This window comes from Uloborus diversus, unplaced genomic scaffold (genome assembly GCF_026930045.1).
Source record: "Uloborus diversus isolate 005 unplaced genomic scaffold, Udiv.v.3.1 scaffold_426, whole genome shotgun sequence".
Lineage (NCBI taxonomy): Eukaryota > Metazoa > Arthropoda > Arachnida > Araneae > Uloboridae > Uloborus > Uloborus diversus.
In genome coordinates this window covers 41,004-61,383 of record NW_026558600.1, presented here as the reverse complement: position 1 = coordinate 61,383, position 20,380 = coordinate 41,004, and the positions used below count along the sequence as shown (strand labels likewise).

General features: G+C 33.1%; 1 protein-coding gene across 1 annotated transcript in view; it reads right to left on the bottom strand.

Moving 5' to 3' along the window:
- LOC129233454 (putative extracellular sulfatase Sulf-1 homolog) overlaps positions 1–18,756 on the bottom strand; it is a 51,146-nt gene extending 32,390 nt beyond the window's left edge. The window contains exons 1-6 of the mRNA XM_054867480.1: positions 18,542–18,756; positions 16,794–17,033; positions 15,937–16,147; positions 12,685–12,795; positions 2,286–2,436; positions 990–1,165 (exon numbers count right to left, since the gene is read on the bottom strand). Of these exons, the coding sequence (XP_054723455.1) occupies positions 990–1,165; positions 2,286–2,436; positions 12,685–12,795; positions 15,937–16,147; positions 16,794–17,033; positions 18,542–18,716 (1,064 nt within the window). The 5' untranslated portion in view covers positions 18,717–18,756. The remainder of the gene's footprint in view (positions 1–989; positions 1,166–2,285; positions 2,437–12,684; positions 12,796–15,936; positions 16,148–16,793; positions 17,034–18,541) is intronic.
- Between the last annotated feature and the right edge of the window lie 1,624 nt (positions 18,757–20,380).

The window sequence follows — 20,380 nt, the reverse complement described above, 5'->3', positions numbered from 1 at the left end:
AATTTTAAAATTCTAAACAAATCTCAAATTTTTGGACTAATTGTTATACTACATGTATACATTAATAGATTCCTCCCTTCCGTAGCAGTAGTTATAAGAGAAGGGAAATGAAACTCATACAAATCAAAATGTAGTACACATAGATCTGTGCAGAATTTTAACCCATCACCACCCTCCAAATATATAAATTTAGCTACTTTAGATTGGTGATGGTTTCAAAACTTCATCTGTAGAATATTTTCAATCAGTGCTTACAACAATAATTATTTTGAAATAAACTACATTCATTTCTTAAGATTGCTACATGCAACCTCATAGTATTAACGAGGTTTACCACTATGGTCGGATTTCTAGCAAAATGCAAAAGTACACTCTAAGTTACGAAAATGAAGCAAGGCTTTTTTGCCATTTTGTTCAGATAAAAAAAAGGGGGAAAAAAGCATGATTGAAAGAACTTGTGATATTCAGCTTCATCTTTTTTTAAATCTTAGTTTTGAGGCTTAAATTACTAATAAGTGCATCAATAGTTAGTTCTAATGGGAATTATCTCTTCCAAAAAATACAAAATTCTAAGTTTTTTAAATTTTAAATTTTATTTAGAATTTGATTTCTAATTGTAAATGGCATGCATTGAGGCATTTAGAAAGAAGTACCTTCCCCATAATTAGCATTATGGGAAGGTATTCATTAACTTTGGACATTTTAGTATTTTAGCTATAGCTTTTTTCCTAATTTTAGCTTTTTTATTAAAACACTTTTAAACTCAGCTTAAACCCTGATAGTATTAACAAAAGCACAACATCATTGACACTGCCTATCACAAATAAAGCAATATAGCTAGCAATGAATACATATTTTTAGTAGTGATACTTTTTTGTAAATTTTAAATTATTTTATGAATTTCCAAAAAAAGAACAGAACATAATTTGAGCATAGCACTTATAGCTAAAAAGAAAAAAAAATCACGAAACAATTCAGATTTTACCTACCTAACACCTCTGGGAACTCTAGGTCCACGAACGAAGAAAGGAACTCTAACATCAAACTCAAAAGGCATAGATTTGCCTTTCACTAGTCCAAACTGTCCTAAATGGTAGCCATGATCAGAAGTGTAAAATATGTAGGTATTCTCTAGTTCACCAAGCAGTCTCAATTCCCTATACAACTAGAAAAAGTTTGCCACTTTAGAATTCAAGAGGAATCAAAACAAGAAATGTGCAGCCTTCCAATAAAAATGATCTTCATATCAGTTTTTGTCTTGTTCTTTTTTCATGATAGAGTTTTTACAAATTAATTGGTATTTTGATGAATCATTAAATTTATAATGCACAAAATTTAAGAATTTTTTTAGAACAAGTTTTAGCTGAACAAATTGAGTTATTAAAGGAAGACAGGAATTATTAGAAGGTATAAATACATTGCAAAATGCTGCTAAATTTTTATCGTAATATGTAAATATTTATTGTTCCACGAAACATTCAATTCTTTTCTTTCGTTCCCTAAGAATATAGTGAATTTCATCAATTTGAATCTAAAAGAAAGTTAAATGTGAATCTATGGCAAATATAATATTAAGATCACATAGCTCTTTTGAACAGATCTAAATCTTGATACAATCTAAATTGTTGAAATTACTGCATCATAATACATTAAAATTAATGCATAATCTGTTATAAAGAACAGAAACAATCTGACCCACTTTAGTAATCATAAATACTATTTTGAGATACATTTTATAAACAAGGATAAACTAGTTCTCTCAGGTTCAATGAGAAGACATCTGCCTTTAGCTTGATTAATGACTATTCCAGACTGATGACTCCTCAACAGGAATGAAACTGCAGTCTCTGTATATCATAACCGGGCTGTCGGTATATTGCATGTAGTTCTGCTTTATCCCTGACTTAATGGCTATTGCTAAAAGGACTAACTAACACTGGATGTCATACAGTGACCAATTTTTATTTTATCAAGCTAACATCTTTGTAACTTTGAATTTATTAATATTTCAAATTGTTACCAAACAGAAACTGCTAAATAAACTTAATATTTTAACACAAATAAAATCTGCAACGTTCTATATAGTATAACATAAGCTTCAAATATTTAGTGTACGATGACAACAAAGTTTTTGTAGATAAGTAGCTAATTTCTGGAAATGCAAATGTGACTGATATAAATTTAGGATATTTTGAAATTGATTTCCAGATTCAGGCATAAATATAACACATTGTATGGGACACACTTCCTCAATTCAAAGGTACATAAGGAAAAAGAATATTTACTTTTTCAACAGCATCATCAACAGACTGAAGTGTCTGCAATCGTTTTGTATGCAGAACATCTGTAAATTTGACATGAATTGGTTCCATTTTTCCTGTGTTCCTTAAAAGCCACTGCTTGTCAGGATTAGGAGCGAAATTCCAACTTGGAGTTCTACAAAGCAAAGAATTGCATGCAAAAGAACCATTTAGATATTTAGAGGCATATTTTAAGCATATCAATATTATTATTTAATCTTTATATCAATGACAACTTAAATCTATATCAATTTTGAAATTTTTATTGCATATACGTAGCATATGGCAGTTAACGTTGGAAAATATCAAGTACTTCATGTAGGTCATGAAAATAAGAATGCAAGCTCTTATTTACAGGACGAGTCATTAGCAGAACGAAAAAGGTACTGATCTGGGTGTCTTAATAAATCAGAACTTTAAGTCAAGTCAACAGTGCAGCAAAGCAAGTAACAAAGCCAATAGAATGCTTGGGTTTTTCAATAGATCTGTTTCAAAAAATCCCGAGAAGCTTCTTCTGCCTTAACATAGGAGTTTAGCTTGACCTCATTTAGAGTATGCTGTTCAGTTTTGGCCTCCTTACCTCAAAAAAAAAAAAAAAAAAAAAAAAAAAAAAAAAAAAAAACAATTTCCTCATTGGAGTGGGTTCAAAGGAATGCTATTGGGCTAGTAAGGGGACTTTCACATACAGATTATGATAGACTTAAAAGGGTTAATATGTATGGTCTTGAGCAAAGGAGAGCCAAAGGAGACATGCAGTAAACTCTTGATTATCCGTGAGTCAATCAAGAATCAGGAACATTTATTTTTGTAGCAAAAAAGAAATAGGAATGGCATTTCTTTTCCTCGAAAAATTGTAAATTAAAATTCTTTTGTTTAACCTTTATTTATTTATTTATTTATGTATTGCGCTTTCTTCATCGTACGTACACTTGTTCTTTATTGATGTTAAGTTCTGTTGGGCAAAAATACAAATCATTTTTATTGTACTTCTTTTATTTTTACTTTGTATAGAAAGTATCATTAATCAATACAGTCATTTTTGAAGAGGAACAATTTTTACCTTACTAAGTCCCTCATTTTAGCCTTTTTCCAATTTATCTGCAATTTTTTTTATCCGCGACACTTGTGTCACTCATATCCACATTTAATGAGGTCGTTTCCAAAATTTTAAAAGTATTTTTTTCTGAAAGAACATGCTTAAAAACATAGGATCAACCATTTTTTAAATAATTTGTTTAAGTTTAATATTTTCAAAAAGTACTTAAATCGGTGCGTTTTCATTGTTTACATTTCTTGCCGATGACATCACAAATGATGAAATGCCATTCAATGTTGCCATTCACAGAGCAAAATATTTAATTCACACCTTTACTGATGTGTTTTGGCAACAATATGGTTGATAGCAAGCATAGAACACAATTTTAATTCACTTCTTGATTATCATAACGTGGAAACGCGGTACAAAATGCACCAAAGAGCATCATTTGTGACATCATCTAGACCACGCCTTGTTTGCAAAATCAGACATTTAAAAAAATTTATTAAAAAATAACTGTTGGGAAAATGACAGAATTTTCTTCTTCCATGTTTTTTTTTTTTTTTTGCTTATTCTATCAATTTCAGTGACTAAAAGTACTACTTTTGACTGAAGAAAACAACCCCATTGGGAGTTGTATTTCAGTTGTTTAAATTTATCAAAATGAAGGATGTTAACCGGATTAAATTTTTTCACAAATGGCAGAACAAGGGATCATTATTTTAAGCTATTTAAATTTCTGGCTCATCAGGAAATTAGGAAAAAATTACTACTTCAGTAGGGCTGTAGTATTTGGAACAGCTTACCAGAACAGATCATAATGAGCAAGTTTTAAGAGGGCCATAGATCTTCATTGGAAAAGATAAATTGACTAAGACCAGCCTAGCTGGGCCCTGGCTGAGTAATTAAATAGTTTTCCAAAATCTGGGTGGGGTATAGGTGAGGGGGGATTAGCTCTGCCGCCTCATAGTCCAAATGACAGGTCTGCACCCCCTTCCAAATTGATCTGGATACTGAAACAAACTTCATGTAAAGAATTCTCCATACAAAAATAGCTGTTTCTGATAATAAATCCGATAATGTACCAATGGAAAGTAGATATCTATTTCTATTATCTTTTTGTTTCAGACTTTTAATACCCGGTATTACAGGTGCATGCTGTGATATTTAACCAGGGATGCATGCAAGGAGAGGGTCATGACCTCCTAAACTGTCAACAATGTTACTAATCCATCATTATTGTACATGATCATACATAATTTAAAGCCACCACACTGTCAGAGGAGTCTGAGAGTAATGGGGAGGTACTGGGCTCAAATCCCAGCTTGGGCAGTGATGTTCCTATCAATTTTTCTGAGGGTAAACTCCCAGTAATCCACTATGCACAATATGTGTATGCGATCATATACATATGTCATAAGAAAAATTTTTGAAGTTTGAGGGTATACGCTATATGTCTACAAAATGTTTGAGAGTATACGGCGTATATGGAGTATACCCTATGGGAACACCACTGGGCTCTGGCATGGGCGCACTTTCTCTCTCCTGTCCTTGTCCTTTCTTTGTGTGGATGCGTTGTTATGCTGTGAATGGTTACCTAACATTTAAAAGGATCCTTATGGCATGTGTGTACTGTGTAATGTAAGTTGTTGCATCTGGTAACATCCGATGAAGAGACTTATTGGGGACTCTGGGTTCGAGACTATGGAGGGTTTTTGTTTTTGTGTTGAATTGCTGTAAGCTGTATGTATTGTGTGCTTGTAATGTCTTATGTAACAAACCTATTTAAAGTACTTGTGAGCAGGGCCGGATTTAGGGAGGGCAGGCGGGGCACTGCCCCAAGGCCTCCACAACAAAGGGAACCCACAATAAAATTTTTACAAAATATCTTAACTTTCACGGGTCGAAAATATCAGATATGTACATATCAAAATATTTAGATATATATCAAAGTATCGGATATTTTTGAAAATATGATGATCGTTTCGAACCCTGATTAGGGGCCTCCACACTTCAAATCCGGCCCTGCTTGTGAGTAACATTACATGGTGGCAGCGTTTTTTAAGCAAAAATGTATCAAATACCTGCGCCTGAACAATTTCTTTTCGTCCTGACGACTGGCAGAAATGGAAAGATCGATTTGAGCGGTTGGTGTCAGGTCTGACAACGAAAGACGAAGTAGAACAGGTAAACAGTTTGGTTTATCTAATGGGCTCGCAAGTTGAAGATATTTTGTTATTGTTTGAAATAAGCGAAGAAAATATCAAAAGTATGATTTGTAAAAGAGAAATTTCAATCTTATTTTATTCCTACACGTAATGTTATATGCGAAAGATATAAGTTCTATATGAGAACACGAGATGAAGGCGAATTGGTAGAACAGTTTATCACGTCGTTATATGCATTAGTGTTACGTGTTATTAGTTATGCCTGAGTGGCAACATTCCTGTATTCCAGAGATGTAAATAAAATTCACAGATTTAGTTGGTTTTGTACTATAGGAGTTTAAGTATCTCTTTACTAAGCATTTAAGACTATGTAACATGAAACATGGTGGCAGCGGGAAAAATAAGTAAATTGTTATTCTCTTAAATAACTTTGAAGAAGTTACTTAGATCGAAATTCTAATTAGCCGCAATGAGCACGGACGCTGCTAAGCCTATTATCAAAGCTCCTGAACCGTTGTTGTTCGATAGTGATCTATGCACAAGATGGAAGTTGTTCAAGCAAAAATGGATGAATTATGCGATTCTTACCAATTTAGAAAAGCAGACTATGAAGTATCAAGTAGCGCTATTATTACATACACTGGGTGACGCTGCATTACAAAGATACAATGGTTTTTCGTTTTCGACAGATGATGAAGCAAGAACAACTGAAGAAATAATTGAAAAGTTCGATGAATATGTAGTCGGTGAAATTAATGAAACATATGAAAGATTTATGTTCAATAATAGAAAACAAGGAGATGGTGAAACATTTGATGAATTTTTATCTGCCATAAGAGTGTTAATCAAAACTTGCAATTATTGTGAAGACTGTATTGATTCTTTACTTCGAGATAGAATTATTTTAGGTTTAAAGGACTCCCAGTTACAAGAACTACTTTTGAGAGAAAGAACATTAACCTTAGAGAAATGCATTGATACTTGCAGAGCTGCAGAATATGCACAAAGTAAACGAAAAGAATTTCATCCAGAAATAGTGAACAAAATTCAGCAAAATAAAAAATTTGAAGCTAAAAAGTTTTTTGAAAGCGAGAAACAAGAAAAATCATGTAAGTTTTGTGGTAAAAAGCATAAATTTGTGAAAGAACTTTGTCCAGCTTGGGGAAAAACATGTTCGAAATGTAAAAAGAAGAACCATTTTGCAAAAAAAATCATCATTCAAAATGAAGAAAGAAAGTATTCATCATTTAGATTCAGATCACGAGAGTGAAGAATGGGTGAATAAAGTTGAAGACAAAGGTAAAGACATAAAATGTCTGATGTTAATTAATGGAAAAGAAGTAACTTTTCAGGTAGACACTGGAGCTACAGTAAATATTTTGCCCAAACATTATGCTACTGGCATAGATCCATGTCATAAAGTTCTAAAGATGTGGAACGGTAGTACTTTAGAACCAGTTGGAGTTCATCGTGAACATGTAATCAATCCGAAGAACAACAAAAGGTATAATATTGAGTTTACTATTGTTGACAAGGAACATATACAACCACTTCTAGGGTTGAAGGCTATTCAAGCTATGAAATTGATTACGATCCAAGAGAAAGAATTCCAGTCTGTAAACATAGTAAACATAACTGATTATAATAATATATTTTCTGAAGGAATTGGAGACTTGCCTGGTATTGTTCATCTACAGACTGACCCTAATATCTCACCTTCTACTATGCCTGTACACAGAGTGCCTATTGCTTTGCGAGATAAACTTAAAAAGGAACTGGACCAACTTGAAGAAAAAGGAATTATCCGGAAAATAACTGAACCAACTTCTTGGACTAGTAACATTGTCTGTGTAGAAAAACCAAACGGTAAGTTGAGAATTTGTTTAAATCCGCTTAAATTGAATAAAGCTCTTAAAAGACCAAGATATATTATGCCTAGTTTAGAAGAAGTGCTACATGAATTAAATGGTGCTACAGTTTTTAGCAAATTTGATTTGCAGAATGGCTACTGGCACATTTCTCTTGATGAAGCATCAAGTATACTAACAACATTCCAAACTATTTTTGGACGATATTGTTTTCTGCGCTTGCCTTTTGGCTTGAATGTAGCTTCGGAAATTTTCCAAATTAAGATGAAACAGTCATTTGAAGGTCTTCCTGGACTCATCAATATTGCTGATGATGTAGTAATTTTTGGAAAAGACAGAAAAGAACATGATGAAAATGTACAACTTTTTCTACAGAGATGCAAAGATCTGAATGTGAAGCTCAATAAGGAAAAAATGGAACTGCAATGTGATGAAATTATTTTTATGGGTCACAAAATCTCCAAAGAAGGCGTGAAACCTGATGTAAAGAAAATTCAAGCAATTATTGATCTTAAAAAGCCTAATAATAAAGAAGAATTGAAACGATTCTTGGGAATGTGTAATTATCAGATGAAGTTTCTAAAAGATTATGCTACTATTAGTGAACCATTGTATACTCTTTTAAAGAATGATATTCCATGGAATTGGACAGAGAAACAAGATGCAGCCCTAATGAAGCTGAAGAGTCTACTCACAGAAGCACCAACTTTGAAAATTTTTGATTTTACAAAACCTGTTCAAGTAGAATGTGATGCAAGCCAATTTGGGCTTGGTGCAGTATTAATGCAAGACTCGGGTACAATTGCCTATGCAAGTAGAACACTAAATGCTGCGGAGCGTAACTATGCTCAAATTGAAAAAGAAATGTTAGCTGTTATATGGAGTTTAGAAAAATTTCACCATTATGTATATGGAAGAAAAATAACTGTTTGAAAGTTCTGTAAAAAGGGAAGGATGTTACGTGTTATTAGTTATGCCCGAGTGGCAACATTCCTGTATTCCAGAGATGTAAATAAATTCACAGATTTAGTTGGTTTTGTACTATAGGAGTTTAAGTATCTCTTTACTAAACATTTTAAGACTATGTAACATGAAACAATTAGTATCCTCATGTGAATTTCCTGCTGATTTTCATTCAGAAATGATTAGGGATAGAATTGTTTGCAGCATTCGCGATAAAAAAAATCTGAAAATCTACAACTAGATATAAAGCTTACTCTAGAAAAAGCAATTACAATAGACCGCCAAGCAGAGAAAATTAAGAATCAACAACACATTCTGAGTGATAATTCTACATCGTTTAAAGTGGCTAACAGAGTTGCTGTACCGCAGAATAAGAAATATAAACATAGCACTCAATTTAAGAACTCAAAAGCTGCCGATTCATCTAACTCGGAAATGAAAACAAATGCATGTTTTTTGGTGTGGTAAACCAAATAAACATACCAAATGAGACTGTCTGGCTGGCAAAGCTATCTGTAACCATGCAAAAAAGTAGGGCACTATGCCAAAGTGTGTAAGGTAAAATTACCTGTAAATGAAATCGAAAAAACGCAGTCAGAGAGTTTGAATTTCATGTGTCACATAATGAACACTAACAATAAACGTAATCATCCAGGAAATCGTGGGAATGCTAAAATATTGCTGGAAAACACACCTTTGGAGTTCAAAATTGATATGGCGGTAGACGTGATGGTGGTTCCCAAAATTGTTTATGAAGAAAAATTACAATATATAAGATTAGAAAGTTCAAATAAAATTATCTGTGGTCCCGAAGGGGATAATTTGAACTTGGCTGGGATAATTCATGTTTAACTAAAGAACAAGAATTTTAGTTATGAAGATGATGCACATATGGTCAATAATTTGCAGCACAAATTGTTAAGTTGTACAGCAAGTGAAAATCTAAATCTCATTCCACAAATTTTTAATTTGAAGTCAAAATTAGACCCGCTGCATGAATTTCCTAAACTATTTCAAGGAATTGGGAAAGTTGAAAAGCCATACCGTATAAAGCTAAGGGGATGATGCTAAGCCTTACGCAGTTTCGGTACCACGGCGAGTTCCAGTAGCTCTGAGGGGTAAATTGAAAAAACTATTGGATGAAATGACAAAAAATGAAATTATAGAACCATTTGTCGAAGCCACAGAATAGTGTGCGCCAGTGGTGATTGTTCCAAAAAAAAATCGAAGTGATATAAGAATTTGTGTCGATTTACCCGTCTTGAATGGAAATACTGAAAGAGAATATTTTACCATGGCCTCAGTCGACTATAGTTTGAATCAGTTTAGTAATGCTAAAGTGTTTAGTATCATAGATGCTAATGCGGATTTTTGGCAAGTAAGCTTAGATCCAGATTCCGCAAAATTAACTACTTTTATTACGCCATTCGGAAGATTTAAGTTCAAGCGTATGCCCTTTGGAATAAAATTAGCTCCCGAAGTGTTCCAAAAAAAATTTGTGAAACTATTCGAGAAGGTCCTGGTGTAGTTGGTTTCATGGACGAATTTGTAATTTTTGGTGCAACCGAAGAGGAGCATAATCAACGACTACATGAAGTTCTTTTGAAACTCCAAGCTGCAGGGTGGACTTTAAATGCTGAAAAATGCCAGTTCGCAAAAGAATCTATTACTTTTCTTGGACATGTTATCTCAGGAAAGGGTATCAAACCTAATACAGGAAAAACAGAAGCTATTTCTAGAATTCCAACACCCAAGAACGTGACGGAACTAAAAGATTCTTAGGGATGGCAAGATTTCTGAATAAATTTATACCAAAGTTTGCAGATGTTGTGAAACCTCTTTACGAGTTGTTAAAGAATGATATAGCATGGATTTGGGGGCACTCTCAAATAATGGCGTTCGAAGAAATTAAATAGAAACTGTTTCAAACTCCTGAATTAGCTTTATGTGATCCAACGAAAGAAACATTCGTTTCAGCAGATGAATCGTCCTACGGTCTTGGTTCAGTTCTTTGTCAGAAAGACAATGGTAATTTACGTCCAGTTTTCTATGCATCTAGAACATTGTCCAACACAGAGAAGAGATACTCACAGATAGAAAAAGAAGCATTGGCTATCGTGTGGGCCTGTGAAAGATTCCATGATTTCATTATGGGGTTGGAAGTTCACATTGAAACAGATCATAAGCCTCTTGTGCTTATTATGATGTCTAAACCATTAGATAATTGAACTCCTAGGCTTCAGCGTATGAAGTTACGAATGATGCAGTACTCTTATACCATCAAGTACGATCCAGGGAAGAAACTTATCATTGCAGATATGTTGTCTCGGAGTACCTTACCAGAAAAAAGAAAGGAAGAATTAAGTAAAGAAATAACTGCTTATGTGCAAATGGTTGTTGAAAATTTTCCATCATAAGACGCCAGATTGGCAGAAATATGGTCTTTACAGAGAGATGATCCGGTCTGCAAGTTCTTGATTAAATTTTCTAAAGATGGTTGGCCTGACAAGAATGAAGTACCTGAAGAATGTCTAAAATACTGGGCATATCGTCATTCAATCTCTGTTCAAAATGATTTGCTGATGAAAGATTCTAGAATTGTTATACCTCCAAAACTGAGTGAAGAAATTTTAAATAGGATACATGAATCTTGGAATAACAAAATGCAGAGCCAGAGCTCACGAGTCTGTTCGGTGGCCAGGTTTATCCACAAAAATTCAGAATCTCATTTCAAAATGTCACAAGAGTATTCAACATCCAAGCCATTTCAAAGAACCCCTACTTTCATCAGCATTTCCAAATAGACCTTGGCAGACGGTTGGAGCTGATCTTCTCAAAGTAAGTGGTAGTTGGTATCTTATTATAGCAGATTACTACTCCAGATATATTGAAGTGGCAAAGTTAGAGAGCCTTTCTTCTAAAGCAGTCATTAACCACATGAAGTCTATATTTGCCCACCACGGGATTCCAGAAGTGGTGAGAAGTGATAATGGCCCTCAGTTTTCCCAAGCAATAATAGATTCTAAGTATTGGAAATTTGCCAATCAATATAAGTTTTCCATTGTAACATCTAGTCCCATGTATGCTCAAAGTAACGGTTTCATTCCATCCATGGTGAAAAACTTCCAGTTACACTTCATAAAAGCTGAAAAAGATGATCCTTATCCTATGCTGCTTGCACTAAGAGCCACGGCACTCGAAAATGGGGATAGTTCAGCTGAGCTTCTAATGGGAAGATGTTTAAGGACACTGATTCCTACGCTAAGCATGAAGCTTAAACTGAGGGCATTGGATGAGGAATTCTTACATAAAAAAGAAGAAAGGATTTCGAAGCAGAAATTTTACTTCGATCGACAACATCAAGTTAGACAACTTCCACAACTGAATATCGGCGAACAGGTGTGGGTGTGCGACATGCGGACATATGGGAAGGTAAAAAAAAGAGGCTCACCAGGCTCTCAGATCATATATAATCGAGACTCCGTGAGGTGTTTTTAGAAGGAATCGCAGGTACCTCCATCCCTCACCGGTGCCAAAATCATTCTCCTGGGAGAGTGAAGATACCCTTATGAATGAGGACAGTGCTCCCGACTCTACAGTGGGGTATGACAGCTCCCGGGAAGAAGATTCCATCAGTAATCCCGTGGCCATACCCATTCTCTTAATGGTGTTCCTGACACTATGCCATATAACACTTGGAGCAGTAGAACTGTTCACGAACCGTCCAGACTGATTGAACACTTTTAGGAGAAGATGTAATATAAGTTGTTGCATCTGGCAACATCCGATGAAGAGACTTATCAGGGACTCTGGAGGGTTTTTGCTTTTATGTTGAATTGCTGTAAGCTGTATGTATCGTGTGCTTGTGTTGTCTTATGTAATAAACCAATTTAAAGTACTTGTGAGTAACATTACATACTGTAGAAGTCGGACTTGACATACCAAATTACAGTACAGTTGGAAAAATGAAGCAATGCACCCCAAATTGCCAGCCTAGCTGACACAAGACAACAACAACATCATAATTTAATAATTGTATGAAAGATAGTATGATGTAAAATATCATTAAAACATTATTTCACATTGTGTTCTGAATTTGTTCAATAAACTTTATGCCCTATTTGACACCTTATTCCTGGATGATTTGGTGCTTTTTATTGATACCCAAACAATGCCAGATCTTTTTTTTCTCACAAAACTTCATAGTTCCCAGCATGATCTCCCTGAAATGCGAGTTTGTATCTGACCCTACATTTAACAGGTGAGGGAGGAATTAATAAATTTCTGGTTTTCTGACTGAGTTTTGATTTGCAAAACTTCATCCTTTGCTAAAATCTTTTCTATCTTACCTGTGTGTTGTGACATTCTGAAATAAATTTTGGTACTGGGGAGCTGCATCTTCTGGTCCATGAGGAGAAGGAAATGAAAGAACCATCATCACAGGCTTGTTAACAAAATGTCTAAATGAAAGAAATATAACAATGAAGAAACATTTTACCACGGCATAAAGCGCCAGTAAATTTCATACTCCTAATTTTTATTTTTATACAAGATGATGATAATATTAAGCAGCATTAATAGTTTGATAAATATTTTTGTGAGTCATTAACACATTTAAGACTTTCAGATGACAGGTAGAAATTGCACGACTCTTGACAGATCAAAATTAAACTCAACAAATTAAAAACAAAAAACTGCCGATTATTCATGGAATAAGGTGGAACCAGGCCCTGCTCTTTGGGTAGGCAACCTAGGCGGCTGCCTAGGGCTGCAGATTTTGGGGGGGGGGGGGGGCAAATCTAGAAGTTCATTTTTTTTTTTTTTTTTGAGTATGAATCCTCCTAATGGAGTTCCTGACACTGTGCCATATAACACTTGGAGCGGTAGAACTGTTCACGAACCGTCCAGACTGAACTTTTAAGGGGGAGATGTAATGTAAGTTGTTGCATCTGGCAACATAAGATGAAGGTTTGCCGATGAAGGTTGATACCAAATTTGAGTTTCAGCGGTATAATTCTTAGCTTCAATGCTTAAAAAAAGAAAAAAAAGAGGTACCAGTGCTTGGATATGCAAGACAAAATAGGGAATTTAAGTAGAAATTCAATTTAATTTTAGGGGCGGCAAATTGCGTGATTTAAAAGTCTTTTTGAAAATACTGATATCTGTTTCAATGCCATAAGATGCACTACTTTAATGATAAAAAAGATAATTTAAAGTGTGTATCAGTGCTTGGATATGTAAAACCCATTTTGGAATTTAACTAGAAACTCACTTTAATTTTAAGCACTTTACTATTATTTTTATTTTTTAAATATATTATTATTATTATCATTATTATTGAATGGGGGGAGGCACTTGTCAATATCGCCTAGGGCGGCAAAACTACTAGAGCCGGCCCTGGGTAGCACTGTAACGGTGGGTAATCAAATTCTTCGATAATCTGCAAAGTAAAAAAAAGGTACCCGTGTATGCAATAATTTTAGAAAGATCAATAACATGCACATACAGTTAAACTATAGCTAAAATGATAATGGTTTGTAAAAAATAAATGTAAAAGTTTAAAACGTATAGCTTATTTTTGCAAATGGATTGCACACCAGGGTCCAATACAGGCTGATTTTGCTACTGTTTTTCGGTACCTTCACAAAAATCTTGTTTTGAAATCGGTACTTTCACAAAAATCAAGTTATAAAATCAGTGGCTTCACAAAAACATCGAAAATTTCACAAAAATTCGCGTTTTAAAATATAAAATTTGTTTCTCTGTTTAAAACAAAATTTACTCATAAAATAAAATTCTAAGCAGGTTTATATGAACAATCGCTTAAATAGAAAACGTTTTGTAGTATTTTAATTAATTTTTAGCTGTTTCTCGCCAAAGTGTATTTATGCAATATTATTGCAAACTTTCAACATCTGTTTTGGGAAACCGTTTTTCTCATAATTTCCTATTTTGTACACAGTACATAGCCCATTAAGCTAAAATTAGGATGATATTTTTCGCACTTCTTAGGTTTTTTTGCTCCCCCCCCCCTCCCCAAAAAACGAAATCTGTTTAAAATAATACTAGATGACATTTACACTTTTTTGAGCTAAAATTTCACTTGTTCTACTTCTCTTTTACAAAAATTAGGATGCCTCTAAAATTAAAAAAAAAAAAACAATGCTGATAAAAAAAAAACTTTCCCAAAAATAGAATGATGCAATACTTTCACAAAAGTAGGTAGCGAGAAAAAAATCCTGGATTGGCCCCTGCACACATACGGGACCAAATGGTGAACAGATCAAGCTAGGTTAAACCAAAAATGCATCTTGAAACAGGTTTTGCACTTGTTAATTTAAAATGTGTACATTTATTTACATTCTATTAATCATCGCTGAAAAAAAAAATTTTTTTTAATGTGGGAAAGGCTGCAGATTAATCGGGAGTCTACTGTGTACTTAATAATTCTGACAAATGATAACAATTTAACTTATTTGTTGATAATAAAGAAAAACTACAGTACTTATTTTAATATTAACAGCACATAAAGTTACATCTCTTAGAATAAGTCAAAAATTTATAAAAATAGAGCTAGGCAGGGTTCGAAAATATCATGATATTTTCGAAAGTATCGAAAATATCTGATATTTTGATATATATCTCGGATATTTTGATATATATCCGATATTTTCAATCAGTAAACTAAAGTCTTTAAAATAATAAATACATCTCAAATCACTCTTTATTTCCTTATATTGTTATTGCAATATGTAGACTAAAAATTTAAGGTTTCTCTTATTACTTATATATAGTATTTCATTTAACATTTTTATCCATTTTAATGGAGTTAATTTAGAATTAGCTGTTTTCCTTATTTTTCTTCTGTTAGCTACTTTTTGGCAGTTATATGATTCAGAAATAAAAAATATGCATTAGTTACTGCACAGTCATCAGACATTTTCTTTCTTTCATACCAACATGTATTATTTAATTAGGCACTTTTTATATGAATTAAAATTGTTACATTTCTAATAATTTTAAGAATTTAAATAAGTTATTTTAATGATGTATTAATACATCATAAAAATATAGTAAATAACATTTTGGTTATTTTTAATAAAAAATAAACAATATTACTATGATAAATTTAATTTTTATGTAGAAAATACCGTAGTTGAAAAAATCAATATCGAAAGTATCAAAATATCATGATATTTTCAAAATAAATATTGTATATATATCGTGATATATATCATGATATAAATCGACTGATATATATCGGCAAACCCTGGTACCTTTCCCATTACAACAACAAGCACCTAGAGTGAAACAAATAAAACTGTGATTAAACAGCTGGTTTTTCTTGAATTTTTATTTTTGTAAAAAAAGAAGCAGATGGCATTTATCATCTCAATGGCCATACGTGCTCAAACCAGGAAGGGTGAGAGAAAACATTAACTGCTTTGTTAGGGAAGAGAGAAGAGAATGTACATTTTTGACCATCTTGCAAAAAAAAATAGTTTATCAATAAAAAAAAATGCTTTACTCCCATTTTGTTCGAATATGACAGGAAAATATACATTGACTTAATCTTATTTAATAGAATCTTTATAAGTTACCTTTTAGATCTACGAAGAAAATTTATGCTGTCATTGGCAATTAAATCAGGATAATAATCTTTAAAATAATTATCTCCATGTTTTATCTTGTTGCCATTCACATTAATAGAGTAATTATAAAATCTCGAATTGCGAATTAGAGCCACCCATTCTCGCCAACCAGGAGGAATGTAAGAACCATTGTATTCATTCAAGTATTTGCCAAAATAAGCTGAAAATACAAAAATAAAGAAACTAAGCATAACAATAGAATTCAATTTGTAAAAATAAATGTTAAAATTCATATTATATGACAACATAGTCTTATATTCATGGATATTACCAAAAGGTTTTGAATAAAAAATTTAAACATAAAAGTGTTTAAATACGTTTTTACAAGAAAACTTAATTTATGCTCATTTCCGAGTCGATTAAAATGCACTGTTCTATGGAAAAATTTGACTGGTCATCAGAGATTTTTAGGTCTATGTTAAAAAGTGTTCCTATATTCAAAAAAAAAAAAAGAATATATTACAGTAGAATACCTTTAAACCACCTGTCTGTATAAAAGCTATAAGTTATTTTACCTTTAACCATTGGTTAAAGGTAAATTATGGTGTAATATCTAGTTTTTTTGTTGTTGTTTTTATTTATTTATTTATTTATTTATTTATTTTTTTGATAACAAAAAAAATGCACAATGGTATGCAATTTTTTAAAAATATTTACCAGCTCAAAGGATGAAATAGTTAAGAGGTTCCAATTTAGTCATTTATTTGGTTTAGGAAAGAAAAGAAATTATTGTATACATACACACACATAAATAATTTAATTCACATTTATGCAAGTGTAAACACAAGTAACAAAATAGGAATCACCAGTTCTGTATCCAGCATTATTCAAATATGTCGCAAAAGTTCTTGTTTCATGCTCTTGCTGCCACCAGGGTGAGCTGCAGTTGTCATTATTTGTATGAACTTGATGATTGTGTACGTAAAGGCCAGTCAGCAACGAACTGCGGGAGGGACAACACATGGGAGTGGTGACGTAAGCATTGGAGAAGTGAGCACCTCCATCCCCCAAGATGCGGAGCGTTTTGGGCATAAAATTCATAGAACCTTGGAAAAGAAAAGGAATCTTTTATCAGAGTTTTCATACAAAGTAAATCATAATCAAAGTTCTTCAGAACTATCTCCCATGACTGCAATCTTAACATCATAGTGACCAGTGCATTAGGCCCCATTTGCTATTCACAAAAATGCAATGCTATTTTAATGTCTTCCAGAATGCCCAAATGGAATTGTTCATTCCAGCATAGCATCCATAGTTAAGGAATTTCAACTTATTTTTAATTTTCAAGATTATCTATCTGAAAACTAATATTTAAGAATCTCAAGAGGGATTTCCATGATGAAAAGGTCAAACAATTGATGAAAACCTTTCAAAAGATAGATATAAGAAAATATTTTCTTAGAAAAAGTCGGGGGGGAAAAAACAAAGCAGAAGTTTTTTACAATAGTATCTAAATAAGAAGTGAAATTCTAACATTAAAAATAAAAAATAATTTTAGTAAATCTCAAAGCAAAGAACCAGCTTTAAATTAACAAATAATTACATTATCGTCAGTTATTTTAAGTTTATTTTGTCATGAACAGTATTGCTCTAAAGCTGTGGGTAATTTGAGGTAGTATTTACTGTTTTCTACCAGCAATTATTGATTATTTTACTAGTTTCTTGAATCTGCTTTAAAATAAAGCATAACTTGTAAAAGATCTTTCAGTGTGTTTTAATATGACTAAGACCACACAATATCTTGTTCATTGGTGTCAGCAACCGATTTTGTTAGGCGACAGTGGTTGTAATACGAACATCGACTTTACTAATATCTTTACTGATAATAAAGCTGAAAGTCTGTGTCTCTGGACCTCTGTATGTCTGTTACGTGCATAGCACCTAGACTGTTTGGCCAATTTTCATGAAATTTGGCATAGAATTAGTTTGTAGCATAGAGTTGAGCACCTCGAAGTGATTTTTCGAAAATTCAATTTTGTTCTTTTTCTATTCCAATTTTAAGAACATTTTCCCGAGCAAAATTATCATAAGATAGACGAGTAAACTACCAAGTTATCATAACATGGAACCGTAACATATGGGAGCAAATGAACATAGCACATTGGCGAGAAATTCATCATCCATTATTTTTAAATATTCAGGCAAACCAAATGACCTTTTAATTTTTTACTACGACAAAGCCGTGTTGAATAAAAGCCAAGTCAAAACACCATTAGCAAACCTTCTAAAACAAAGAGGATCCGAAATGAATTTTCTGGCTTTGATTACAATTTTGAGGAAGGTAAAACAAATGAGCATAATCTGATAAAGCGAATTAAACTGATGGAATCATTTCAATAAGCTATTTTTTGCATAAATATTCCTCAAGAAATGATGAGCAAATAATTTTTAAAAAAGGCTGCATCCTATTGAATGTGAGCTTAAAAATCGATTGAAAAACTAAAGCCATTGTTCCAATTCTAGTCTCAAAAAAGGACAAAACCCAATTATGTACCAAGCAAAGAATTTTTAAAACCATTAAATGTTCCAAGGAGGAATCTTTTATTCAACTCACCTAATTCTATATCCTGATCATCAGTAAGAACAAGAATTATGTTAGGTTTCTTATCTCTTAAGAGCTGAGTTGTCTTTCTGTTTCGGCCATCTTTCCTTACAAAGCCATGATGAGGAAAACGACTTTGTTCGTAGTCATAGGGCCCACTAGTTGGAAAGTTTGCATTTAATGACATATCTCTTTATCATAAACACACAAGAAATACATATATTTTTTAATAAAGTGTAATAATTTACTTATAAATGTAAATATTTTATTTAATTCAAATGGATTCATTCGTACATCCTCAAAAACACGGAAATCTAAAATCCAGAAACTTCCAAAATTGAAAGACTATTTTCAAGCTTTTTTTTTTTTAATTATATTTTGACCACTAACTTTTTTTTCTTTTTTTAAAGCTCATAGTCTTTTTTTTTTTTAGACAACTGCTCAAACGAATACTTCTGTACAGGCCCGACATTTGAAATTTTTCCTGGGTGCGGCAAAGGATACAACTCAATGTAAATTATACCAAAAAAGACTGCAAAACCACGCCCACTTTCATGTAACTACATTAATTTTCCAAAGTGGGGCGAAGGAGACACCTGACCCCCTAGATGATGGGCCTGCTTCTCTATCTGATACATCTTGCTTCTTATCTTTGATAAATTTGAGAATAAGTTTTTAGTCACAATACGAAACCAATGAAAAATCAATGCACTTTTAAATTTATACATAAGTCATTCAGTTTGAAAGTGGAGCAAGTTTATTTTTTTGTGGGATGTTAAAAGTGGTTTTGTTTGCATACTGCTATCGGTCGGTTGATCACATCACAGCTAATGAAGTCAGAGGTTATTCACCGATTGTTCACCAACCGATGCTTCATTGAATGCTTTCAATTGATCCCTGGTTTCTTGTGCAGACGAATAAGATCAAACAGTTTTAGCAAAATCACCATTATCTTCATTTTTGTCAAAAAAAAAAGGAAAAAAAAGAAAAGAATTGTCCCACTTTCAAAATAAACAGCAATATATGTTTATAAAAGTATGAATGTATGTTCCATACACAAATCCAGTTTACATCAGACATTCACCAAATTTGGTATGGTGGTATTTTGCTGCCCAAGAAATTCACGTACGGAGAATTTCAAAATTTTAAGAAGTCGAGAAGTCTCAAATGTTCAAATTCAAAGTCATAAAAGGAGATAAAATTACTCTTTTCTACACAAAAAATTTTCTTTTAAGTTTTGAAATTCATATCACGTAAAAGCGTGTAAATCAACACCAGATAAAGTTTTTCAATCCGAGTGTTTTCTTTCTTTCTTTCTTTTTTTTTTAACCCTATGTAAAGTGAATTCAATTTTTTGTTTGTCTGTGAGACACGTAGCCTTAATTTGGATACCTGGACCACACTGTGATAAAGCTAGTTAAATTTTAAAGTACAATTCTGCATAAAAGAATATTTTCTTATAATTCAATATAAATTGTTATAGGCCAAATCACAACTCATTATTCAACTAGGCCAGACCTTTAGCAAAGGGATTGAAGCCTTGTTCTACCTCAACCCCAAGCACTCTACTCAGTGGCTTAATACCTCATGAGAGGCCAAGGTCTACAGTGTCCTTATCAGTTTACAACACCAGGGGCTCTGGGGTGGCCAACCAGTTGTGGATCACCCCTTAGTTTAGCTCCCAAGCACGCTTGGTACTCATTTTATCAACCCACGAAACGGATGAGTCGACTGTGCCCAACCCGGAAATACAATAAGCTCTCAAGAAATTTAAAAATCACAATTATCTTGCACAGTACTGGATCAATGGGGCGAGACAGAAATAGCTCGGACCCTTGCTCCGGGCGGCAA